This window comes from Anser anser (genome assembly GCF_964211835.1).
Source record: "Anser anser genome assembly, chromosome: 2".
NCBI lineage: Eukaryota > Metazoa > Chordata > Aves > Anseriformes > Anatidae > Anser > Anser anser.
Window position 1 is genome coordinate 142,152,411 of NC_139721.1, and position 27,294 is coordinate 142,179,704.

Here is a 27,294-nt window from a genome sequence, read left to right on the forward strand (position 1 = left end):
TGGGTTCCACTGCAGTTGGAAATCTCCAGAAAGATCAGCCACTAAGATTTTGCTTATTAAATTTTTCTTCGAAACTGAAAGAAAAAAAATAATCTATCTAAAACCTGATTAAGCAGCCACAAAGGAAAATAAAAGGTTTTATGGAAAGACATTAGCCTATGAACTCTCTCCTGGCAATGATCCCAGAGTTTCTTGCCAGAAATGCACACATCTCTGCAACTTGATAGCCCTATTACCAAGCTGGCAGGAATGAAATGACTTTTCTGGGACTTCTCTTCTGTTTCTACAAGCTTGGGGAAGCTTGGCACTACAGAAAAATAAATTCTCAAGAATTTGAGAGAGCAATACATAAAGAAATTCAGAGCATAAACACTAAAATACTATGCAGTCTATTGAACTGAAGGAAATTCAGACTTTAGAAAAGAGCTGCAAAAATTGTAAATAATGAAAGAAAAATGTTCCTAATACCATTAATCTTTAGACAGCTAATCAATAGATGCTGCCTAAGGTAATAATAGTTAAAGTTTCCTTGGAAGAGGGAAACAAAGGTATAGCACAGTATTTTGCCTGTCCAGTTAAACCGACGTGGTTCTACTTACACAGGCTATAGAGAGGGGAGAAAGAAGTCAGTATTTGCTGGATGAAAGTTTCTGGAGTCTTCGTTTCTGAAGATAGGCCTCAATTTATCTTAGAAACATTCACATTAACTCCACTTTGTCTTGTTTTTAAAAGATTCTGAAATTTTAAATGAAAGAAGAAAAAGAATACTCATTATCACTAAGATTAGAAAACAAAATTAGTTGGTTTTATAACAGCATCAGAGAATTCTGAATTTAGATAAGGAACAGATATAGATCTAACGTTAATGTATATTTCTCTTCTGCAGAAGTCAATAGCTATATAAATACAGATGCTGTGTTAATCTCTTTCAAATAGAATCCTGGGTTACATCTGTAATATTTAATTTCTATCCAGTGTAACTGCTGTGTCAGTAAATTACAAACCTAATTCCAATGAAATTGCAAGCATGTATTTCAGTGTAAAAAGTTGTATAACACAAACTGCCAACAAAAGGAAAAGAATGGAAAAAAAAATCAAACCTTGTGAAATGATGGTTTCTTCCTTCAGCTTGAAATAACCTATGTAACATCTGCATTTGAGATAACTTGCAGTTAGACATGAACACAGAAACTTCAAACTTAAGACCTTTGTTCAGTCCTTGTTTATTATTTTAATAGATGCTTCTGAAGGCAGTAAAACATTCAGTGATTCATTGCAGAGGGAGGGGGGAACCTGTTATATTTGATTAAAAAAGAATTTAGCCTTTTTATTTCTGAAAGATAAAAGACACTGTTGAAGGGATGGAGTACGATTTTAGATCTCTGTAGGAATGCTTTTATAAGGAGCAGTAGGTCAAGAAGAGCACAAATTGCTTTCCTGCCTGCTTCAGATGGAAAGACAATACACTCCCAACATTTTGTTGCAGACATTGTGGCTGAGAAATAAAACCTTAATTAAATGTGGTGGAGATGCTATTGTCTCCTGTAGCTGTAAAAAAGAAGAACAATTTTCCCCTTATTTTGAAAAGCCCACAGAAGTATTACTGGGAAAAAAAAAAAAATCCTGGAAAACATAATAGGAAGGGAGAAAAAGCAGTTTCCAAATAAATTTGAGATAGGGATTGACTGGTTGTGAATTTAAGGAGGCTGAGATGAATGTGGGCCTGCTCACAGCTTTTAACACACGAAGTAAAAACTTCAAGATACTGTCAACTGATGTCATTCTTGGTTGCTGGGACTACTCTGTGAGTCAAATGCAGATAGATATCTATCTTTTTAATAGGAAATGCTTAGGTGACATCCAAGTCATATAATCAGCATGACAATCAGATTGCAGTGTGAGGGGGAATAGGACCATGATTTAATTGCAGCAAAGCAGTCCTTATTTTTGCAGACTGAGATACAAAAGACACATTTTGTGAAAAAGTGTACTTTTTTTTTTTTTTTTTTCCATTTTCAGGCTGTTTGGTGTGGTTAGAAGCTAATGACAATGCATTATACAAAAGTGCTTATCTTAACAGCTCCATGTGTCATTGCTCCAGCAAGAATTGCCATTTTCAATTTCACTACTCCATGGCAGATAGCAGCGTTCTCAAGGCAGTACTGTATACTAATCAGGTAAGAAGAAGCATACATTCATTTTCAAATGATCAAGATGAGACAGCTGAGCTTTTACCAGCAAAAATGGAAGGATATATGACTGCTAGTACATGCAGGCCCCCTAAGTTAGTCTGTGCAAGCAGTAACTTTGTTTCATTCTACTGATGAATGCAGTTGTAAAATCTGGGTATTTGCCTGTCAGCTATAAATTAATTTGATGGGTGAATGTTCTGCAATAAGACTTCAAGGAGAAGCTCCAGCTACTATAGAATTAAATGATTTGGAGATTTCAAGGGAAGAATCTGCAGCAGTTTTTCTAGCCTCCCTTCTTCACTGGAAATGGGAAAATCAGTAGCAGGAAAGCTTTAACTATGCTTGTTCTCTATGGAGACACAGAATAAAGGAAAGTTGCTGGCTCAGTATGTCTGGAAAGCACTTACTTAGCCGCTTGATTAAATTTGCCCACTGTTCCAGAGCAGTAATTTTCTTTTTCTTTTACCTATTAATAGATAAAACAGCCATGTCAAACTGAAACACAAATGCCAACTGAACAGTGAAAACCATTTCCTTCCTTCTTACGTCACTGTGTTGTGGAGACTTTCTATGCATAGAATGTCCCCTTTTGAAAGCCTTGTTTAATAACTTAATATTGATGCTGTAGTACTTCTACTTAATAAAAGCAAGAATAGGGCAGCTGGTCTTGCTGAGTTAATGTCTCATATCTTGATGTTGGAGCCAAATTATTTTCACCCATCAACACAGATATTTAAAAAGGCTGATCCACCTCACACTTAATTCACAAAGCTAAGATGCAAAAAAAAACACACTGAAGTATAACACTATCAAGGGGTCTAAATATAGGAACAAGTAACAAACATCTTACTTTCTCCCCCTGCATCTTCAAGTATTCATGAAAAAGACTTCAAGCTCTTGTTCATTTTTTGTCCATAAAGAGGGAATAATTATGTTTTTCTGTGACCCATTACTGTGTCAGGGAACTGTAACATAATCAGTGTTCAGGTCAGAATAAATGGAGATTTGGGCTATAATGCTTGCCAATAAATTCCCAGGTATGATGTTTATGGTAACCTTGAGACTGTTTAGCAATATTGATCTCTACGGTTTGTCAAAGTAGAATCAATGGATCCTATATAAGAGTTTTCTTTCCCTGAAAATGCAGCAAAACATATGAGGGGAAAAAAAAAAAAAGAGAGAGAGAGAAAACTGGTATTTGAGTTCCCATAGTGTTGGGAGCCTGCATTCTGATAATAACTGGTAAATAATTCCTCACATATGTATCGGATGTACATTTTTGGCAGCTTTTAAATCAGTTCAGTCTACTCTGTTTCCATGGATTCTTATATCATTTTGATGCTTTCCTAGAATTTCTCCTTCAGTCAGAAGCGTATCTTTTGAATGTAGACTTATTTAGAGATGATGTAAGTTACTCATATTGCAGAATTTGGCAGAAAAAGCTTCAAAAATATGTTTTTTCAATAGCTTCAGAAATAAAAGCCAGCAGACTCACATGTAAAACTTCTTACATGAATGGGGGTGTAGCTTTTACACATTTTGCTATTGAATTGGTAAGCTCTTTATGAAAAACAAATGAATTTTCAAAAGAAGACAAATACTGAGAAATGGAAACTAGAGCCTGGTTCTGATCCCAGAAGACAACAGAGTGGCTGTCCTGGGGGCCATCAGTCAAAATAACCTGTCAATTGCATGATCCGGTACTGTGCAGGTTCCCCACATGTCATTTTGCTGTTTTTAATGGTTAGAACCTACCTCAGAATAACTCTTACTATGCCCCAGTACTGATAAAACTGACACAGAGACTGGATTGCATTTAATGTAGTTCTTGGTATGGTTCTCAGAGCACAAAGCACTGCAGATGTTACAGATGTATCCCTAACCTTCCTCACCCTTTTAACAGAGAATCCGTAGATCATAGAATAGTAAAATCTTAGAATCATTTATGTTGGAAAAGACCTATAAGATCGTCTATTCCAACCTTCAAATAAGTGAATGTGTTTTCTAATATTGATATTATGACATTGGATGATACGGAATTTAAATTGCTCTTGGATATGGAGAAGAATAGCGAACATAGACTTTTTTGTGTGTCTATATATGAACCAAATCTCAATTTTCTCAAAGAATGTTCTACGAGATTGTTAAAAGTTTCACCAAAGTCAAGACACTTCTGTTTTTTCAAGGCTGTTTATTATGTCAAAAAGTAGCATATTACACTGGTTGAATGTGAGTTGCTCCTCAACAGAAGCAGCTAATGTACGTTTCTCATTTTCTAATTCTCTATCTGTTTACAAGACTATTGTTACCAAATTGTTCCAGTGTCTTATGTGTTGTCACCTTTCAGCTGATTGGGCTGTAATTGCATTGTCTATACTTTTACCTTACCTTACACCTTACCTTACACCTTACCTTACCAGAGAACAGGGAGCACAAAGAAAGATCTCTAGTTTCCCACATATTCTCAAAGTTAATTGTTGATAGTAAGATACTCCCTTCATTACTTACTCTTCCTGGTCCCCTTCCAGTTTTAGTACTTCTGGCTTACTTATCTTTAATATTCTTCTATTTCAGTCCATGATTGCATTCACATTTGGCAATATTGTCTTCAGCATTTGATAAATTTTAAACTTTTATTTGAAAACTCAAATCAAAGAAGATATTGTTGAGTTCAGTCTATCACATGCCCTCGATTACTTGCTCATTCCTCCCATTTAGATGAACATAAGCATAGGTCAAAATAATCTTTCATTGTTTTATATGTGCATGTTTTTACCCTAATATGCTAAAATTTCTGCAGGTGTTCAGCAATGCTTGCAAAGTCCATGCAAGTACACTCTTTGGTAGAAGCGAAAGATTAATCATTAATCATTTTGAGGCAACAAATAAGCATTTGTTCCAAATTACTCTGAAATGAAAAAAAAAAAGGCGGGGGGGGAGACAAAATGATGAGTGCAGTTGCATAGCAGTATGTGAATGTATCTATAGAGAAATGCCAAAAATAAAAAATGTGGTTTAGAAATGGAGTTGATAAGAAAAAGTCATGATCGTCTCTTCCATTCTTCAAATCTGAGCAGCATTATCTTAAAAAAAAAAAAAAATAGTAAGAGGAAACATCCCACAATTCTTGCTCATCTTAGCCTTACAAAAAAATTGGTTTTAGATAGTATTATATCTCAGTAAGGGAAATAGAGAGAAGGTATTTTGAGCAACTGCTCTTCTGCATCACCAAAACAAATCTCAGGGGAAAGTACTGTAAAATCAATACATTGAACCTCCTAAAAGACAGCTAGAGAAACAAGGAATGTGCTAGAGGAGCTAACCCATTTATACTAAAATGATGGAAGAATTCCACAAGCAAGATGGATATGATAGAGAAAACATTGTGAGGAAGGGAAATAGTATTATTGGCTTATTATAGTTGTAAAAAATCAGAGGGTAATATCTCTTGCATGTTACAATAGCTAATTTTAAATGTTGTTGCACCTGAAATGATTTACTGCCTTCAGTGTAAAAACAGCCTAGAATGCCTGGCACACTGAAAAATCAAGAGTTTACTGCCATGAGCTATTTTTATTCAAATAAATTGGAAAGAAAGATGTCCATGGGGATGGGTACCTAAACTGTTAATCCCATGTGAACAAAATTATAGTATTCAGATATATCCAAATAAATAAAGAGTAAATATTTATTCCTACAAGATATACAAGTGTCCTTGAAGCATGCCTGTATATATGTATGGAGGAATGTGTACGTGTTCAGATACATTAGCTTACATATTCCTAAAAGCACACACTTAAGCCACAGGCTATCATTTTAACCTGCTATGCAGTATGCTTCCTAGTACATTATCCCTGTTTGTGTCTTATATCTGACTATTGTATAAACCTACTAACATTAACAGATTTTCTTTGGAAGTTGAATTATTTAGCAAAATCAAGCATGTTTTAAGCAGATTGAAATTTCCTTGAAGTTGAAACACTTTTGATGAATATCTACCATGTGAACAAGTTGACAAATACCTATATCTTATAGTAATGTGGAAACTCACAGCTTTTATTTCTGAAATCAGTATGGCATGTGGTTTGTCCAAATTTGTGCTCTATGGTATTAGGATATTGGCTCAGCCTTGTCTTGCAGTTTTCCAAACCTGATCTTGAAGACATATTCAACAGAGTCTTTCAACTTTGTTAATATGTCGCAACAGTTCAAGCCTTTATAGGACAATGAGGGTAAGTAATTCACTACTGGTCACAAATCATACCAGTGTTGTTCTATTGGCTCAGACCTCTCAGTCTGTCAAGCAGCAGACAGTGTCTTCCTCCTTTTTTTTTTTTTTTTTTTAATATTGCAAGGCAGGAAATAGATAACTGTCCTTGTCTATAATATTGATAGGATTCATATACCTATCATATCCCTTCTTATTCCTCTCATGTAAGGTAAAAGTTTTTACCCTTTCAGTTTCTCTCTGTATGGGAGACTTCCATTTCTCTTACCCGGCTTCATATCATTTTCTGAACTGCCTCTAATTCTGTAATACCCTTTGTGGAAAAGATATGACCAGTACTTTGCATAGTATCTTAAAAGGCGTTGCAGTGTTGATTCTTGTAATGGTACATCTGTTTGTACATTTATCCTATAGTAAATTTTCCTCGCTTCCACTCCTCTCTCCTCACCTCCCATTCCCTTCCCTTTTGCCTGACTTTCTTGATTTGCTCTATACTGGAGCTGATTCTTGGAAACATTTTATTTAAGTTCACATTGCCATATTTCTTTTCTTTATATGAGCTTCAATATTGACAAAAATAGAATGAGCATGAGTTGGTTTTGTCAGATTTTTTTTTCATTAAAAGGGTTTTGAGTGCTTGCATAAAGGGAGTCTTAGCATATTTAGCACTCTTGCTATACTACTCCTCAGTAGGTATAGTAAAAATGGGGATTGAGGTAACTCAAAATATGATTAGGACTTGCTTGGTAGTACTCTGCTTGTTTTACTGATTGAAAACAAATAATATGATTTTAGCACAGTTTATAGGGTAATTTTGACAGACCCCAAAATTTGGTTCTAAGTAAAAAAAAAAAACTAATTCTAATATTAGCACAACTTGGTATAAGTAGTTACTTCTAAAAGAGAAAATAGTGCTAAGAATGACATGGAAATACATTGTTAAATACAGCCCTAGTATGGTTTAATTTCCATACTAATTTGCTTTCATTCATTACCAAGCTGGGTTCTGATAATTTCATATAGTGTATATGTATATATATATAAAATTAACCCATTTAATCACCATAAATATATTTTGTTTATCCTCTTTCACAAAGACTTTGATGCAAAGATTGCAAACAAATATGTCAAATTATATTTCTTCGTTTACATAGTGGTGGTCTGGCTAGGATATGAAAAGATCAATGAGAGTAAGTGGCATAAGTAAGGGTCTAAAAAGAATTTCTTAATATTGTATTCTGTGTTCCACAGGAGGAACATATCTTGTGGGAAAACAGCATGACAACTAACAAGGAATGGGCCAAAGTGGATATACATATACCAACAGGGATAGAAAAATTAAAGGTATGAATGAAAGAAACAAGTGTTTGATTTTTGAAAATGCTTTACTTTATTGTTTATAAGTCTTCTAGGAAATGTAGGAATTTAAGAAATTTATGTATAATGTGAAGGGCTTGCTGTTCTTCATAGCATCACTTGAGTAAAGCTCTGGTCACAGATTAATAAAAGCAGTCTCCCTGTTCACATCCCAAAGCTCCTGGTCTTAATAACATGCAAGAAAATGCATACACATCTCACCATTCTTTAGGAGGTCATTTGAGTCCATTTTATTACCATCTCATTAAAATAAACATGCTATTAAGTGAGATGATGTGAATGATTTTTTTGTGATTTCAGTGGAATGACGTAAATCAGTAACTGTGGGAGAGGATCTTCCCCTTGCCTTTTTTTTTTTTTTTTAACGTACAGAGAAGAATTGAAGAATTATGGGTTTATATTTTAAGTAATTTTTTGTTTAGATATTCATAATTCTGTAAATAAGCTTTATATTTTACTGTTTCAACATCAGCTGGGCAGGTGATCTGTGTGAAGGACAAAGACCAATCCCTTTTCCTATAAGGAAAAAATAAAGAACCAGATGTGTATAAGATTATCTGTAGTATCCAAAAGTAAATAAACAAAAGAGTGCAGAGGTTTTATGCTCTCAGCAGCCCAAACTATGCTTTCTTATGCAAAAACAGCATGATCACTTGTGCTTAGGGAAGGACAGATAATGTAGTTATGTGACCGTGTGACATTTTCAGCACAGCATTCTGCCATTTGAACTAGTAGAGAACTGATAGTGCTTTGGGAATTTTGAAGATATTGTCTCTTAACAGAAGACAGTGATATATATAATTTTTATTTTTTAGAAAATTTTCTAGGGCTTATATAGTATGTTAGAGCCTTCTGCTTATACACAAAAATATTTATTCTAGTTTCCTCATGTTTTGTCCGATAATCTTCCCCAGCTTTCCTTCCACTGTATTTTCTGCCCCCTGCACATGATTGCTTTCTGAGGCTCCTACTCTGGCCATGTCCACACCTGTCAAAACCCACAACTCCATTTTTGATTTGTGCTTCCAGCTTCTGCTTTTGTCTCTTGGTGCTTTGCACCAACGCCATTTTCATCTTCTTAGTGAATTCAAGCCCACTTCCTTTTGTTTGCTGCTTTAGCTCAGGTAAAAGAAACTTGATGAGCACAGGATACTCTCCTTGCTTTGAGACTCAGAAAAGCTGGAATAAACAATGGCCGGGAGCAAGAGATGTTCTCCTAAAACTCCATTGCTCTAAATCAGCTTGTGTAAAAGTGCAAGGGAAGTCTGTAGGAGGGAGAAATGCTCCCTGCATCTCTGTCTATGCCAACAGTAGTATTCAGATAGCAAGCAGGGCACAGGCTCAAGGAATGTCATGTGATAGCCAAAATAATTAAAACATTAGCATGCACACACCAAGGTTTTGACTCAAGCAAATTAGCTGTCTCACAGACAAAGCCTGGAAGAGTTCAGGGGTTGCCAGCAGCCAGGAGCCAATCTCACTACATATCTGGGTGCAGTTTGCTTGTCTTGAGAGAGATCAGCTTTGACCTATGCTATAGCAGCTAGTGTCTGATAATGATCTCTAACTTCTTCACCTGTGAGTGCAACCTGAATTTTCTGTCTTGAGCACCAGCAAAATTAGGTTCTGAAGAGACTTCAGAACAGAAGTCATGGTCGTTAGGATGTCACAGGTGAGGTCACTCTTCTGAAGTACGGTGGCAATGCTGTTTTTTAGCCAAATAGTCATGATATTTGGAGCTTTTCTTTAAACATTCTTTTTCTTAACTTCATTCTTGGAATTTGTCAAACCATTTTAGCTGAAAATTTTCAGAGAAACCAACTTGAAGTAGTCATTGCAAAATTTCAGCTTCTGATTTGATATTTGGCATGTTTTTTTAATGGAAGGCACCTAGTGCTTTTTACAAATAGGACATTACTCTTTTATGGTAGAAACAAAACAGTTTTTCCCTGTCTGTTAATTAAAGTATTTTAACTGTAACCATCCACAGCTTACTTTAAAAGGAACAATACAGAGCAGGGGGGGGTTCGTCTGTCTGAATAACATCCAGTTCTTGGATACCACACCATCAGAGCCACCAGATTTCTTCTCCTTAGAAGAATTCACCTGCACTAATGGGCAGTCCATTGAGCCTGGATCACCCTGTGACTCTCACCCAGACTGCTCTGATGGCAGCAACGAGGATCCAGCAGCCTGCTGTAAGTGGATTTTAAAAGAACACAGTGCTGAAGAGTATAGTGAAACCTAAATAGATCTATCTAAGAAATGCCTAGAAAGCTAACTGTTATTATTATTATTATTTTTCACAGAATATTTAATGATATACAAATTCATGGCAATGTTCAATTTGTCATCATGTATATTTTTTCTTTTTCTGTCTGGTCTTAGCAATATATTTTGGATTCAAATAGCAAGCTTTTTAAGTGTCTGCAGAAACACAAAATTTTGCACATTTTTATCTAAATGTGTTCCTTTCTTACAATGTTTATAATCTATTCTTGCTTAATTTGAGAGGAACTGAAATCCACCTTGGAATTTGTTTGAACACTTCTCTAATTTATACTGCCAATTAGTTTTTGGGAGAAAATGTATCAGGTGACATTAGCTGATCAGGAGGTTTATCTTAGTCATATTTTGAACTGAAGGTAACTTTGCTCAGAAGATATAGCTTTTACTGTACAGTCAAGAGAAAAAAAATAAAATTACTGGGAATTGTCTATAACAATTACGAAATATTTTAGACCTCAATGTAAAAGTAGTTTTAGAGATCCTGCAGCTCTTAAAATAAATATTATACAGCATATGTCTGTTTGTGTGTTTGCCTGTGGCAGCAATACTTAAATATGTTTTGTAGAAAACTGTGTACATATTTCAGGTATTGGTAATGATATATGTTGCTGTGAGGTGCAGATTGAAATGTATGTCTCTCAAAGTAGCAGAATGGCAAAAACTGATAATGTTTTATCTTCAAATTCTTTGAGAAGGCTTTATGAACAATTTTTGACTGAATTCTCTTTGGCTCACATTTTAAATTTCTTAATCCTTTCAATCCCTTAAAAAGCCATGCATGAGCCGTCTCTGAAACAAGTGATATATGTGAATGTTGAAACAACATTTTCAATAGGAAGGTTTATAGTGTTCTATCTCCAGGTTCTCCTGGAGATTTTAAATACATTTTCCCTTTTTACAAGACTTGATCCTATGCTGTTAATTCTGTGCACTTGCTGGTAGGAATAATTTTCTCATGCTGTTTAGAAAGAAAAACGGGGTGAAAGCGAAGAGTACTTTATAAATCAGATTTAATTGTTTCAGTGATTTAAGGTTCCTGCTTCAGTAACATTATCAGAGAATTGTGGTGAATATTGAGTGGGAATCTAGAAGAATAATTTGAAGGCCAAATAGGGGATGAAAAATAATTCTTCTAGTACAAGAATAGCTGTTAATACTACTACACAAAGAGAAAATAAAGATAAGTCAAAACATTGTAGGCAGTTATATTTTGCACACAGTCTATTTGATTTTAACCCTTGTTGTCTCAGACGCCAGACTTTGGCATTATATAAGGCAAGTAAATAACCTAGATATAATCTGTATTTTAGTGTACAACACAGAACACCGTGGGACTCAATCTTGGTAATGCTGCTTCCATCATGCTTATGTAGATGGGTCAGAAAAATTAAAGAGTGGGCAGAAAAAAGAAAAGCCAGAACATCCCGGGAGTCTCAATGCTGTCCTTGTGACACTTTTGGAATTAGGGTGTTGTCCCATGAACTGACAGAGGCCCAGGAACTGCATAACCCTCTTCGACAGCAGTATCTAGTGCTCCACTCTCTGCTGTTGCCTCTGCAGTTGACTTGGGTTTAACACATAGCTCAGATTCTCAGTAACTTCTAGTATATTTTAATTTAAAGAAAATAACCCACTCAGTTTAACCTGAGATGCAGAGATTATATGCCTCACTTTTTGTTCATTCACTGGTTAAAGATTCATCATCTTGTTCTATCAGTGCACAAAAGTATGTTCATCCTCTCTCTCTCTCAAAAAAAAAAAAAAAAGTGAGAAAACATGGTTTTCTAAAATATAAATAAATCACAGCAGATGCATGATTCTCTGACTACTGGCTGAAAATAAAGAACGGAAACAATATATAAAATATCCAGATAACCTTTCTAAGGTAGGTCTATTTTCATGGCTTATATTGTCTTGGATACATCATATAACGCTTTTCAGGAAAGAGGACCCCAAAGGTGGAATTTGGCTCTTCAGCAGTTTGGTTGGCTTAGAAAATTCATCTTTCTGACACTTTCTGCACTCTTGAACAAAAGAAACCTAAAGCAAAAGCTGTCCTTTATTTCTGTCCTTTGTTCTTTTCCTCCCATTATGTACATTTTCCACATAATCTTGAAATTGTCCTCTGTGATATTTTGAGTGTGCTACATCTACCCACTTCACATTTCAGTAAAAATTACTATCTGGTACAATAGGACATGTTTTAGCCTCTATTCTTTTAGGTATTTTAGCATCTACCCTTGAACACATCCCCAGTAGTTTCCTTTGATGAAGTACTCTCATGATGCAGAGCTGACAGATCTCCATACTAAATGAAAACAAAGGCAGACAGCTGTTACTTAGCAATGTGAAGATTTTTCTCTTTGAGGATTTACTTTTGCTTCATTACAATGGGGAAGGAAAATAACGTTTATCTTTGCTCATGTTAACATGACATGAATAGTCATAAAAACACAATTTATTATAAGAGCAAATATATATTTATTTTACAATACTTAAACTTTCTGTGTAAGCTCTACCTATTATATACATGTTATATAAATACATTATATACATGTTATATGAATAACATGTAGAATGAAGGAAACTAGAATAATTTTAAAGCAATTCCTGTACAGCAATTTATAATTACAAATTATTGAAAACTTCTAGAGCAGATGAACATACATGCAAATCCCATTATTACTATTCAAGTGTGAAATACAGCATTTTTATTATTCTGGAACATTTGTTTTAGTACATATTTATCTGTTTCCTGTGACATTAATTTTCTGGAATTGCCAGTATCTGTCCATCAATCTTGTATGTACGTGTGGAGAAAAAGAAGATACATCATTATTTCACAGACAACTTCATTGCTTATGAACACTATTTAGCACTGGTTTTGTGTTTCACCATCACAGTTTTGACTACTTTGGTTTCTTTTCCATTATTTTTTTGTTCACATCTTTGGCATAGCATGGTGATAGCTATGTGGTTTTATTTTTAGAAGAAGAAAAGCTTGGCAAGATGTCAGTGTGTTCTAGGATTCCTAAAACATATACAGTTTAAAAGATCTTGAGGTATATTTGGTTCATTCAACCAAATAATTAATTGGCTCCAAAGATGAGAGATTCACAGCCTCATAATAAAGACAATTGTACTGGTACAGGGCTGTAGCCACTTAATGAGATGGTTTTATTTTGATAAAATGAAACAACATCTAAGCAAGATAATTTCAGCATGGAAGTTTTCTTCAAGGACCTGTTTACTCATGCAAGCCTACCCTCTTCAGACCGTGTTGACATGAGTTTCTCTTAACACTACCAGTATTAAATTATTATTATTATTATCACTTAGAACATGTGGAAAAAATGGTTTGTGTTAATTGAAAAACTTTTCCAATGTATTTTATGAATTTAGTAAGCTCCACTTATTTCTTGAAATTCAAGTAGATGTGTTTGGGGAACATTTTTCTCCTGTTTACTTCTCAGAGTGATTGCTTTTGCAGAACTGCTGTAATAATTTAATCCTTGACTAGTAGAGACATACTGATACATCCACAAGGCAAAATAGATTACTTTTTCAAATTTGGCTTTTTATTAAAATAAATGCAAGTTGTTGTTTCCTTTCTAAATTTCCTTCTCGTTTGCTGAAATATAAATAGATGAATGTCCAAAAATGAGGCTTCGCTGGGTTTGCTATCAGAACATAGAAAATCTTCCTGCAGTTTGAATCTAGTGAAATCTTCCCAGTGAAATAAATAACAAAAGCTCTGATGGTAAGAGATGCAGTAGGAGAGAATATATATACCAGAAATATGCTTTACCATCTGTTTAACTTACATAACTGCAGTACAACTCCTCAAGAAATATTGGTTGTGTTGTCACTTATTTTCAAAACTACGGATGGTGAAACATTCCCTATAATCACTCAATATTTCAAACAGAAACATATTAAAAGGCTGAGAATAGTAAAAGTTATGCACTGTTTTGACAAGAAAGGAGTTTATTAATGTTGGAGCAATGAAAAAACCAAGAAACTCTCGTGTAGATTTGTGTGTCACATAAGTGCAAAGTTTTATTTATTTAATTATTTTCGTGCTTGATTAAACATTTACAAGCACTCAAGTTTTTGAGAATTAAGTAGGGATAAAATTAAAGTCACACTGTTAACTTAGGCAATTAAGCTTCACTTGCATTTATAGCCTAACTGTTTTGTAACATGTTAATATTTTTAAAACTCTTGTTAATTAACATGAAGTATCACTTCCAGAAACTACATATGGTAGAACACTTGGACTTAGTAAGTGTGTCTTGTCCAAAGTCTTTGATCACAGGATGATTTGATGATTTTATATAGAATGTCATTTTAAAAACACACATGTAATGGGGAAAAAAAAAAAAAGAGTAGCATCCATTCTCACATATACTGAATATATAACATATACTGAACTGGAGCTGGACATTTTTCTTTGCCCCACAGAAAACAAACAAACAAACAAAAAAAACCCACCACCATTAATGTTCTTAATAACTTAATAGTGTTGTTCAGACTTAGTCTGAAAAAATGATTGGGCTAAATATTTTGATTTGGAGTTGTCTTTTTCTGAGTATGTGTCATTTAGGTTGAATATAGCAGCAGTGGAAAAAGATGATGCGTCCTGGTTTTGGCTAGGATAGAGTTAATTTTCCTCCTAGTAGCTGGTAGGGTGCTGTGTTTTGGATGTACTATGAGAATAATGTTGAAAACACGCTGATGTTTTAATTGTTGCAGAGCAACAGTGAGCAGCCTGGGGGTGCATCAGGAGATGGGAGGGGACATACCCAGGACAGCTGACCCAAACTGGACAAAGGGGTATTCCGTGCCATCTGACGTCATGCTGAGCAATTAACGTGGGGTGGCTGGCCAGGGTGGGGGCACCGGCTGCTCGGGGATAGGTTGGGCAGTGGTCAGCAAGTTGTGAGCAATTGCAATGTGCATCACTTGTTTCGTACACATTATTAGTAGTAGTACTATTATCATTATTATTACTATTTTCCTTTCTTTTCTGTCCTAATAAGCTGTCTTTATCTCAATCCACAAGCTTTCACTTTTTTTTTTTTTTTTTTCCCATTTTTCTTCCCCATTCTGAGGGGGTTGGGGTGTGGGTGAATGGCTGTGTGGTGCTTAGCTGCCGGCCAGGTTAAACCACAACACCATGTTTACACATTTCTAACATGTTGTGTTTAGAAAGAAGAAATTATACTAGTGCTTAATAATTTCAGAAGTGACAATTTCACAAAATTTCCCCTCTTTCCTATTGACCATCAAGGGCAGTGATGGGCTCTGTTTGACAGCCTTTTTGCTTTGCCAACTCTGCCAGTATATTATTTCCTAATGTAGTTTCATTAGTCACCTTTTCACTATGAGCCAATGGAAAACCCTGAGCTTGGCACTGAGACACATTAAATGACAACAGATCTGCTGTCATGAGCATGTGGAAGACCCTTTTCTTCATATGGCTGTAATAACTTTTTCTTTTTTTTTAAAGAAAAGTAATAATAATAATAAAAAGAAACAAACAAAAAAAGGTTAAATGCTCTATCAGTCTGTAAAATATTAACCATTAGTGCCATCTTGATTTCTCTTTCATATGTAAACCATTATTTTATCTCTGTCCTGGTGCCTCTGACCTTCTAGAAACAAGTTTTTAGTTGTTTAGTATATGAGTAAGTTCCTTGTGTCTACATGGTAATTTATTGGTATCTTTTTTGGTATTACTGTGCAGTCACTTCAGTCAGCTTCTTGTGTCAAAAAACTTATACAAGGTTTAGAAAGTCCAGAGTAAGGAGAGATTTAATCAAAGAATTTTTGCTTTTTATATCACATGGGCTATATTAAGACTGCTTAGCTAAGCAAAGAACAATGCCTAGGCATGCTAATTACCATACAGAAAAACAGCTTAGTCTGGGATATCATTTTGCATATTCTACCTTAATGTATTAACAACCAAAGTCTAATTAACAAGGAACCTTGTCAAAAGCATAAGCCTTCTGTAATTAATTAAGTTAAACAAATTCCATGTTTAACTAATATACTACACCAAACAGAAAAACATACTCCATTGAATTTTAATAAACATCCAATCCAATTAAGAGATACTGGTATTTGGGCAGTGAGGAACCTCAGGAAATTCAACAAGGTCAAGTGCAGGGTACTGCACCTAGGGAGGAATAACCCCAAGCACCACTGCAGGCTGGGGGCTGACCTGCTGGAGAGCAGCTCTGCAGAGAGGGACCTGGAGGTCCTGGTGGACAGCAGGCTGACCATGAGCTGGCAACGGGCCCTTGTGGCCAAGAAGGGCAACACTATCCTGGGGTACATTTGGAAGAGAGTTGTCAGCAGGTAAAGGGAGGTGATCCTCGCCCTCCACTCAGCCCTGGCGAGGCCACACCTGGAGTGTTGTGTCCAGTTCTGGGCTCCCCAGTACAAGAGGGACATGGCCCTCCTCTGGACTCACTCCAGTAGTTCTATGAAGATGATTAGGGGACTGAAGCATCTCTCATACAAAGACAGGCTGAGAGCTGGGCCTGTTTAGCTTGGAGAAGAGAAGACTGAGAGAGGATCTTATGAATGTATACAAATATCTGAGGGGAGGGTGTCAAGAGGATGATGCCGGACTCTCTTCAGTGGTGCCAGCAACAGGACGGGAGGCAACAGGCACAAACTGAAGCACAGGAAGTTCCATCTGAATATGAGAAAACATTTCCTTACTGTAAGCATGACAGAGCACTGGAACAGGTTGATTAGAGAGGTTGTGAAGTCTCCTTCCTTGGAGATATTCAAAACCCACCTGGATGAGATCCTGTGCAATGTACGTTAGGTGACCCTGCTTGGCAGGGGGTTGGACCAGATGATTTCCAGAGGTCCCCTCCAAACTCAACCATTTTGTGATTCCATGATTTATTTTTACATTAAGAATACACTGCTCAAATAACCTTCTTATGCCAGGAACAACTTTATACTGAAATTTAATGCGATGATGCTTCAACAAAGCTATTTCATTTTGGTTTTGTACAGTCTCAAAATTAGAGTAATATTATGTCTGAGGCTTATAAGATAGAACAGAATAATTCAGTTGGAATGAATCTTCAAAGATCATTGAGTCCAACTTCCTGATGTCTTCAGGGCTAACCAAAAGTTAAAGCATATTAATGAGGACATTGTCCAAAAGTCTTTTGAACACTGACAGGCACAGGGCATCAGCCCCCTCTTTACAAAGCCTGTTTCAGTGTTTGACCACTCTCACAGTTAACAATTTTTACCTAATGTCCACTCTGAACATCCCCTGGAGCAGCTCTGTGCTGTTCCCATGCATCCCATGATGGAATGAATGTGCCATGAAGGCTGGAAAGTGCCAAGTACAATTCCAAACTAATTTTTACAATTGTGCTAAGCAGCCCAAAGAATTGTGTCCAACAGTTCTGGACTAGGAAAGAAGACTCTCATATTACACTATTCTTTTAGCAAAATAATTAATTTATTTCAAGAAATGCAAGAGTATGTTTAAGTTGGTCTAATCCATATCGACTGAGAAACTGTTATTTTACATTGCAATACAAAATTTCCAGAAGATCTAAATAATTCAAAAATTTAAATCTCATTTCCAAAAATAAAATAAGTAGCAGCTTAATTTATCTTTACTTTCAGCATATTTAAACCGCTAAATATGTTTGATTTTTTTTCCTATACACTCATAATTAAATTTCCAGGAAAATTTATCTTTTAAAAAAATGCAATTGCCCATTCATAATCTGATGGCAGCCTATGTACAGGTCTCATCCTTAGTAGGATATATATATTTTTTTCTTTTCGAGGTGCTTTCTTTAACAGTTCTGAATTTGATTAAGAATGGAAGGACCTTCCTGATTTGTTATCTGTATTTTATAACTTCTCCAGCTAAATAATACACATTTCAGTGAAACATACCAGAGATTCTTTGATTAAAACTCCTTTTACATCCAAATACAAATCACTGATAGATCTGGCATTAAACTGCTGCATCAAATTCAACTTAATGATCTCTCGTTGTTCTCTGTACAACAGCTAATTACACTATATGTAATTTTGAGACTGACTTCTGTGGATGGAAGCCATTGAACACAGGTGATGCTGACTGGCACATAATGAAAGAAGAAGCTCCACTGGACAGCAGACTCCGTGACAGAGATCATACAACTAATGCTAGACATGGTGAGAGATTACATATATATACACTCACACATACATAAATATTAATTATACTTAATGATGTTAAATTGATGAAACTGAGTTTGAAATGTATGCTGCTATATACCAGGTATATAACATAGGTAACATTACAGAAAGTTTGTTTATCAGGGATACTTTTTCTTAGATGTGATATGGTTACTATGCCTTTGTGCCTTTGTAACTTTTTTTTTTTTTTTGAGATGTTGCCCTTTGAACTGATATAGCTAACTTTGTTCACACATATGGTAAGCACCTTTGTATCTAGCATTCAGACAGGGACTGTTTTTTAAAATCTTATTTGGACAAAATATCACTGCAGCTTTTTGTAGAGCACAGGTAAATTCATTGGTTTTATCTAGGATAAACAGAGTGAGTGTAATATCCTTTGACCAGTGTTTCTTCCTTCATCCCATAGGTGCTATAAAATGCACTCAGCTGGAAAAAGTTGATTCCAACAGAGGGCTTGTTTAAAGCCTTTTTCCAAAATGAAAATGTTATTAGTATACTGTTTAAAATTGAAACTGCCCACTATGCTTGTCATTGTCAAATAATACTGCTAAATATTCTGTGACTTTAATTTTATTAAAATGTATTTGTTATCCTGCTTCCAGTAGAGATTAGATTACTTTAAAATTTGGATTACAGTCCAATATCCCTTTATTTCTTTTTAAAGGATACATTATCTTACTGCCAGATCTCCACACTTCTCTCATATGTTCACATTAAAGGAAAGCAAAACATTAAGAATTCCACCTTAAACATGTGAAGGCAGAGGAATCCCAGGATTATTTTATTTTATTTTATTTTATTTTATTTTATTTTATTTTATTTTATTTTATTTTATTTTATTTTATTTTATTTTATTTTATTTTATTTTATTATTTTATTTTTGAGCAAGCCTTAGTGGTGTGTAATTATATGTGTGCATGCTGTATAATACCTCTAAATGCATGATCACATACCCTTTTTCCATTGGTCCCCAAGTGGTGAACTGCACCAAATGGTTGCTATTCACTTTTGGAGTAGCTATTTAATATTTCATTTCATTGTCACTCTAGAGGACCACTGAATCTGCATTACTGTGTTCTCTGCAAGTATTAGTTTCTTATGGCTTTCCAATGCTCACAGCTCCAGAAAGGAGCACTGATATGACTGTGTCTTTCCCAGAAGGGTTTTTTGAGGTGTTGGTGAGATGTGGTCATAACAAAGGTGGCCTGAAGAAATATCTGCTCAGCAGTTTAAGCAGCATGTTAAACTAGCCATATGAGGTATGGGCTGTTGCACTTATGCTGCCTGATACCTGTATCACTGCATAGTGGGTTTGTGTCTTTATAACGAGCTGCAGGCTGCAGGTTGAAGTCTCTGCCTTGGGTAGATCTCGAGGTTACCTCACAGCATCTCTCAAACCAGTAATGGTGCATTACCCTTGTAAGTCAGTGCAAAGGTCTTTCTTGGGGTGGTTTTGTACCCATCTATCACTGTGCTTGCTTCAGACACATCCCATCTGTGCAATTAGGCTTTCAGAATTTGAGCAAGTTTTTGTCAATGTTAAATCAGAGTACTTCAGGTTTAAATAGTTGCTTGTGATGTCACTGAGTGTTCATCTCTCTTCTCTCCTGGGGAGGGCAGCAGCAAATTTTGGTTAATGAAGATCTTAACGAGGCTACTGTAGAGCCTCAGCTGCAAATTAAAAGAGGATCCTTTGACGTACCCTTGCATTGCAATGAGGGGAGCTTCCCTCTCGCCACAGCATGCAGCACGCCTGTTTGTACACAGGGCGGTAACGGTCACCTCTTTGTACTGGCCTTGCTACAGCTATGCGATTATTCACGTGGGTCTGGACCTAACCCTCTGCTTTGTTATGTATCCATGGGAAATAAATGGCTAAGGAGTATGACTGTGGCAGCACAATAGCTGATTTTCCAAGATGTAAGGCAATATGTGTGTAATATCAATGCGCAAACAAGACTGAGCCCTTAGTGTCATTTTGCATAGACTTTCATGAAAAAGTCTCAGTATTCAGTGAAGGCAGCACTGACGGCATTCAAAATATGCTGCTTTAGGGCCCCTTGAAGATGTTTATCCTTTCCTACCTTTGTCTGAAGCACATCTGCTGTAGTTCAAATCCAAAGGCAGTTAGTTTGCCAGAGTTCAGATTAGATCTTTAATTAAGCTTTCATCCCCACTAGCACAGACAACAATGTCAAGTCTGTGGAGCCCATGAGAAAATATAGCTTATTCCATTGGCTCCCATGGTCTGCAACATTGTTAGCATGCTTAAAACTGTCTGGGCTGTGCTGAGAGTAAATACTGTACCCTAAAGGAAATTAATTTTTATTTCAAATTCTGTTCGTAACATTATTTAAGCCAATTAAAATGTGTCCTTTAGGGATCCCAGCTGAGGTCTGTGCTGTTTGATCTCTGGTGCGCTCTGCTCTTGCAGAGCTCTCCCCAGACCACGCTGAGATTGGAGGGGCTCAGTGTGAACAAGGCGATGGGATGTAGTTGTAGCATTTTGAGGACAAGGGTCTGATGGTTTTACCTGAAGAGGGCAGATAAAGGTGCATTTGGCAGGTCTGCCCAATAAAACCCTTGTGGAAGCAGCACATGAACCCCCCTTTGCAGGGCTCTGTGTTTATTTCCTAAAATTAAAGTGCTTGCAGGCACCATGACGAGATAGCTTTAGCAATGGCTGCCCAAATAACAGTTTTTTCTTTACTTTCTTTCCTCATCTCTAGACTTAGTTAATTTTACTGCTGAAGAAAGAGGCAGGAGCATCCAGCAATTCTATTTTGTCTTTGCCTATATAGATATTGGTTGTCATAGCCTGGTACAGCTCCCTCCTCCTTCTCCACAGGGGCTGAACTGAAGGGAATGCTGTTCCATTTGTTTACATTTATGAATAATCTTCATATGCCTCACAGAACACAGTTACCCCTCATAGGTAATTATTTGCCATTGGAGCATGACATATTTCTCATATTTCTTTGAATTTTGTTTACAGGAACATTCATTTACTTCAATGGATCATGTCAGATGTACACAAAGATGGCCATGTCTCATCTGGGGAGCCCTTTCCTTGTCAAGTTGTCCCCTGGGCTTTCCTGCTGTCAGGTAACAGTTTGATATGAACTGTCCCCACCTTTGTAAGCTATCAGTCACATGTTAGGGTATTTTTCTTGCTGTTAGTATTGCTGCAGAAAAACTAGCTCAATTTGAATAACAGCAGAAGCAGCAAAACACTAATTTCTTGGGAGGAAGGAGTTTCAGGAGGCTTTTTTATTGCTTCACTGACTTACATTTATATCTTATTATTATTCTTTCTAAAACGTTCACAAGGTGGCTCAGATTTAAGGCTATACTTCAGAGTTTTCTATGCTGTGAAAAAAAAAAATAGCTGGACAACATTATTAGGGTCATATCAGCTCACAGTCAAATCAGCCTGCCTTATGAGGAAAAGCTGGCAAAGAATCATCATGCTCTTGTCTGTAAGCAGAAAATACTCCTACATCCAGCTTTCCATTCCTGGAGATCTGTGGTTGGTATACAGATTAAATAAATTGGTGTGATTGGAGAGAGTTGGCTACCATGCTCCAGATATACTAAATTTTAAGAATAGTTAGAGGGGGTAGTTTATTAAGCTGATCTGTGCAGTCATTAAAAGCCTACCTTGAAGTGATTTTTTTGGTCAAGTATCTTGTACCTCTGTAGAGGAATGCAAAAACAAGGGGTCAGGAGTGCTCAAAAAGAAAAAAAAATCTGGAAGGAAAAATTAAAATACAATTTTATGATTAAAATGTTGGAATGTTTGACAAAATTATTTCAAAACTGAAATTGAAGGAATATATACAATTAAATAAATATATATATAACAGCTTTTAACTGCATTTTGTTTATTCCTTTTGCTCACTGAATAAAGTGAATAGATTCTGTACATCTTTATGTAAGCATTTTCTTTTTTCCTGAGTCTTTTTTAGTTTTCCATTACTTAACTTTTCAAACCTTCTGACATGTTGGGGAGATGTTAAGATATGTGATTCCAGAGTTATGTTTTCTGCTACTTTATGATGCCTCCTGATTTAAGAAGTCACATAAGAGGAAAGGAAAAGAGTGAAAGTACATCAAAATCATTTTCCTGTGTTAGTGGTTAAAAAGAGGCTTCAGAGAAACAGAATAAAATTGAGATTGGTTGCTTTTTCAAACCCAATGTAGAATAAAAACTGTAATTTCATTTAGGAATTTTTTTTTTTTCCCTCAGAAATAAAAGTCACTTAAACAATATATGGAGGAACAGCACATAGAAAGTCAAACAAATAATCTTAAGAACACCTCGCTATCACTGAACACAGTCTCTCACTTCTTAATCTTCACATGTCATCATACTCTTCTAAAGAATCAGAAATAAAATAGATGCAGAATGAAATCAAGCAGAATGGTGCTGCAGGGAACACAGAAGGCCTCACAGCATCCCATTGGAACCCTGCATGTTGCATGAGACCTGGGAAACCAACAACCTTTATACACACAGTGCATTCATTCAGGCAGCTTCACATCTCTTTTGTAGACTTTGATACTGGGCAGATAAGCACCTTTCAAGTTCAAATGAACTTATCTTAGAATCCCTTAAGGTTAGCTGGGCACAACTGGTGTGTGAATCAATGAATCATTCCAGTTAAGACATCTTGCAGAGTTGGTTCTGCATTCCAAATAAATATAAGTGCAGTGGGGATGTATGTACCCTTCTCTAATACAAAGTCAGAAAAATAGCTATTTTCAATCTTGAATATGCACATACTGTATGTATTTAAAGTTTTGAGATTCACCAAAAGCTAGTGCAAGTTCTTATCCAGCTATACAGGTCTGAAAAAAAGAGTGTTTCTGAAGACTGGAATCTTGGCTTTCTGCCACATTTCCCCTGTGGACTTTTATATCTCGGAAAGAGCAAGGAATAGTGGTTGCTCATTAGGAAGTGTATTGGTGTGTTATGCTCTCTGCGTATAAATGTGAGATGTTGTCCTATGTTGGATGTCCCACTGAGAGGATAAAGGGATCTGCATAGAGATCTATGTTTATTAAAAGCTTTCTAAGTTCTTTGGTTCCAGGCGTTAAAAAAGAAAAAAAAAAAAAAAAAAAAAGGAAAAAGGAAAATCAGAGTTGAGGGATAGTAGTTTTACATTGTACCTTACTAGTTAATTGAAGCTTAGAAGTAAATTCTTTGTGCAGCTTCTTGTAGCTGAGTTTTTCAGTAGTTGTCAGGTAAGAAACATCTTCATTTAACTCAAGGTTTAAGAGCTGTAGAAACAAATTTCTAGTCCAAGCTCTGTTTATGTTCCTAATGGACAGAAAAGTCATCCTGAAGTAGAACATGTAGTCATAGTGAGCAAAGGTAGTTTTATTCTTATGTAAGGAAAAGCCAGAAAAAATATAATAATTTGAAAAGCTATTTGACTCTTTAGAGTATAGCTGTTCAAACAGCTCATTTTGAAAAGTGTTTGAATACCTGCTGCATCCCTTAAGATGTCTGTTGGGGGAAAAAAGCTACACAAAAGTATTTAAAATTATTTTAAAATCTTGAGATTACACAATACATAATTTCCATGAGTGGGGAAAAAAGGAGTACTGTGGGAAATTGACAGACCAAGTCCATGGACCATGAAGCCTGGAGATGATTAAAAAATAGTGTAGTGTGTTGTGAAAAAGAATATTTCCATCAGTAACTGCTGATCTACCTTGTCCTATGTAACAGAAGTCAAAAGAAACTCTCCTTTCATACATAAAAGTTGTATCTTTCATGCACTAGCCTTTTTAAGGGATTAAATTTGGTGTGTGAAGTGAAAGGTAGTGCATGCACACGCATGATGACTTTCAGATTATTAGCTGATGATTTGTAGGTAAGGAGTTCTCAAATTGACCAGTCCTGCTCTTCGACTTGGTAGGCACAATAACGGCCTACAGCTCTAACATAAGTGTTAATGTGATAATTAGGAAAAACTCCTTTCGAAGACTGGTTATACTAAAACTACTACTTCCCTTCGCATAAATGAATAAATAAATAAATAGAATTGACCATGATATATGTATGAATTAATGTTTATTTCCATGCTTTACATAGATTTAGTGTTCTGAAAATAAGTTATTCTGAGCATTGCTGCTGCTCAGACATCCTTCAGAAAAAGCAGTGGCCTCTAGGGGAAGAGATATTTGAAGGGACTTGGCTGGGGAGATGTCTTGGGGACAAGCAGGGAAGATATGCTTGTAAGAGCATTTTGACGGGGACATGGCTGGAGATTCACCCATGTTTAGCTTAGAAATGAGAAGAGTGAGGGGAGACCTCATCAATGTGTATAAATATCTGAGAGGAGGGTGTTGAGAAAATGAAGCTGGACTCTTTTCAGTTGTGTGCAGTGACAGGACGAGAGGCAACGGGCACAAACTGAAGCACAGGAGGTTCCAGCTGAGTGTGAGAAAACATTTCTTTACTGTGAAGATGACAGAGCACTGGAGCAGGCTGCCCAGAGAGGTTGTGAAGTCTTCTTCTCTGGACATACTCAAAACCTGTCTGGATACCACCCTGCACAACATGCTCTAGGTGACCCTGCTCATCAGGGGCGTTAGACTAGATGATCTCCATAGGTCCCTTCCGAACTCAGCCATTCTGTGATCCTGTAAACAAGGTGATCCACGCTTTCAGAGGACATTTGTTTTCTTTTTTTTTTTTTCCTAATCAGTGATTAGAAATTTGTATTTCTTCACAATAAATTAAGTAAAAATTACATGCGCGCACACACACTGCATTGTTTTGCATGTTAATAGTCCCAACAGGTTCTCGAAAAATATTATGTGTCAGTTGTCTCACCTAAATAAAAGACCTCTACTGTTTCCTGTGTCTAACTGAACGCTGGGTAACACATTGATCTGTGATTGTCCTGAGGCAAAAGACAGGCTTCACTTAGCTGTTAGCCTAAAATGGTCTGCATTTTTTAAGTTTGCTTAAAAGTTTATGCAATGTGAGGGGATAAAATAAAAAGGAAATTTAAGGAAATTTTCTCTATATAATGTGACAATTCAGGATGCGTGGTGTAAAATCATGTGAAGATGGGCAGAAAACTGCACAGCAGCTTGGTTTACCTTCACTAAGGTTCAAGATTTATCAAAGATTTTGCAGGGAAGTAGAAAGTCTGCAGTTGCTGAAAATTTAGTCCTTCAGTATGTGAAGAAGGAGGAAGGACTCACCTTTGAAAATCATATTCTTTTTCCCTACAGTTCTCAGCTGAATTTTTGCCTGTGTAGTATTTTAAAATGTATATATATATATATACACATATATATATATCAGGTTTATTCAGTATTGCAGAACAGGCATAGTGTGCTAGGATTCTCTTTATTTTCTGTTTGGCAAGCAGTTTTTTGTAGCCTCACTGCTACAGATATTGTTTTTTCTTCCCATGTAGTGTTCAATCCACTTGTTTCAGGCGATCAGAATGTTATTGATCGATAGAGTATTGTCTTCGTGTAATTTGCATTGACTGTGGAAGAATAGGATCATAAGGCTCCCTGCATATAAGTAACTCAACTGTAAGACTTCAGAAATTAACATACTAATGAAGCTACCCTATATTCAGCATTCGCAGAGCAAAATAATCTTTGACAAGTTTCCAAGTCTTTACTGAACTGAAAAGAACTTAAGGGAGGTCATATCAATTAGTCTGTACCCCTTGATAGATACAAGTTTAAAGTAAGTTTTAAAGTAAGTTTTGCTTTTTATTGTAGCTTTGCCTTTGGACATAATATTGCTCCTTGACACAACATAGTTTCATAAATCTCTTTATGTCAAGGCATTGTATAGACCTGTCAATCATTTTGTGTTACAGTGTATGTATCTGAGTTGGTATTGAACTTATTGCAGACTGATGATATAGTTTTTAAAGTATTTGATTTAAAACTCTTTCAACAGGTAAGATTTTGGTATCGGCTGTCTCAGGGTTCCCAGCTTTCTGTCTTTAAGAGAACTGCCCTGGATGGAAATTTGGAAAAACTGTGTGACATTTCAGGATTGCCTGAGATGCAGTGGACAAAGGTGACTATGCCAATAGAAAGTGCAGCTGGGGACTTACCTTTTCAGGTAATTAGAAATTACATTTTCTTTGTCTTCATTACATTTACATTGCCTTTTTTTTTTTTTTACTTAACTTGGTATTTAGAATTACATTAGTTTCACAATAAAATATGAAAAGAGAACTTCTATTCTTTAGTGCTCATCAAAAAAAAGAATTCCATTCATCTTTTTAAGTAGATATAGCTACTAAAGAACAACACCATTGTTCCTGTGCTTTAGATTTCAGTAAAGATATATATATATATTTTATTTTAACAAAACCAAGAAACACTAGTACAGCATCTTAAATAAAAGCAACTTCAAAAAAAGTGAGGGCCTTTTTATGTTGGCTAAAGGCAAGAGAAGTGCAGATCCTTGGGCTTCAATTTAGAGCATTAATTTCAGAAATAATGAGCATTTTTTTAGTTTTATTTTATTTTTATATAATGTCAGGCTGCTAGACTTTTGTGAAGCTCAGAATGGAGCTGGTAGGGGAATCATCAAAATTCCTGGTTTGGTTTCTTCCTTTTGTCTGTCATCTATAAAACAATCTAAAAGAATGAACACTTGTTTCTCATCATTGATAAGTTTTAACTGAACATCCATTTGTGATCTCCTGAAATTTTCTTTGTATTTGTAAATGTATACTTATAATCCTTATATTAATAGTACTGTATGTAAAAAATAAAAATCAAACCAACCAACCAAAAAAATCCTACAACCTCTCTCTCCCTCTCTCTAAAATAATATACCGTACCTTTATCTGCAGAAAAGATACGCAGAAAGATATAAGCAGAAAACTAGAAATGGGGAGAATGAAGAATGAATGTACTAGCTAGAAGAAAATCTGTAATATGATTTGTTGTTCTAGTTGTTGTTAA

General features: G+C 35.8%; 1 protein-coding gene across 1 annotated transcript in view; it reads left to right on the plus strand.

Moving 5' to 3' along the window:
* The window catches only part of MALRD1 (MAM and LDL receptor class A domain containing 1), a 266,757-nt gene that overhangs the window by 19,387 nt on the left and 220,076 nt on the right, over window positions 1-27,294 (plus strand). Inside the window, exons 7-12 of the mRNA XM_083826051.1 lie at window positions 2,020-2,177; window positions 7,672-7,764; window positions 9,788-9,995; window positions 18,154-18,300; window positions 21,323-21,432; window positions 26,273-26,440. Of these exons, the coding sequence (XP_083682177.1) occupies window positions 2,020-2,177; window positions 7,672-7,764; window positions 9,788-9,995; window positions 18,154-18,300; window positions 21,323-21,432; window positions 26,273-26,440 (884 nt within the window). The remainder of the gene's footprint in view (window positions 1-2,019; window positions 2,178-7,671; window positions 7,765-9,787; window positions 9,996-18,153; window positions 18,301-21,322; window positions 21,433-26,272; window positions 26,441-27,294) is intronic.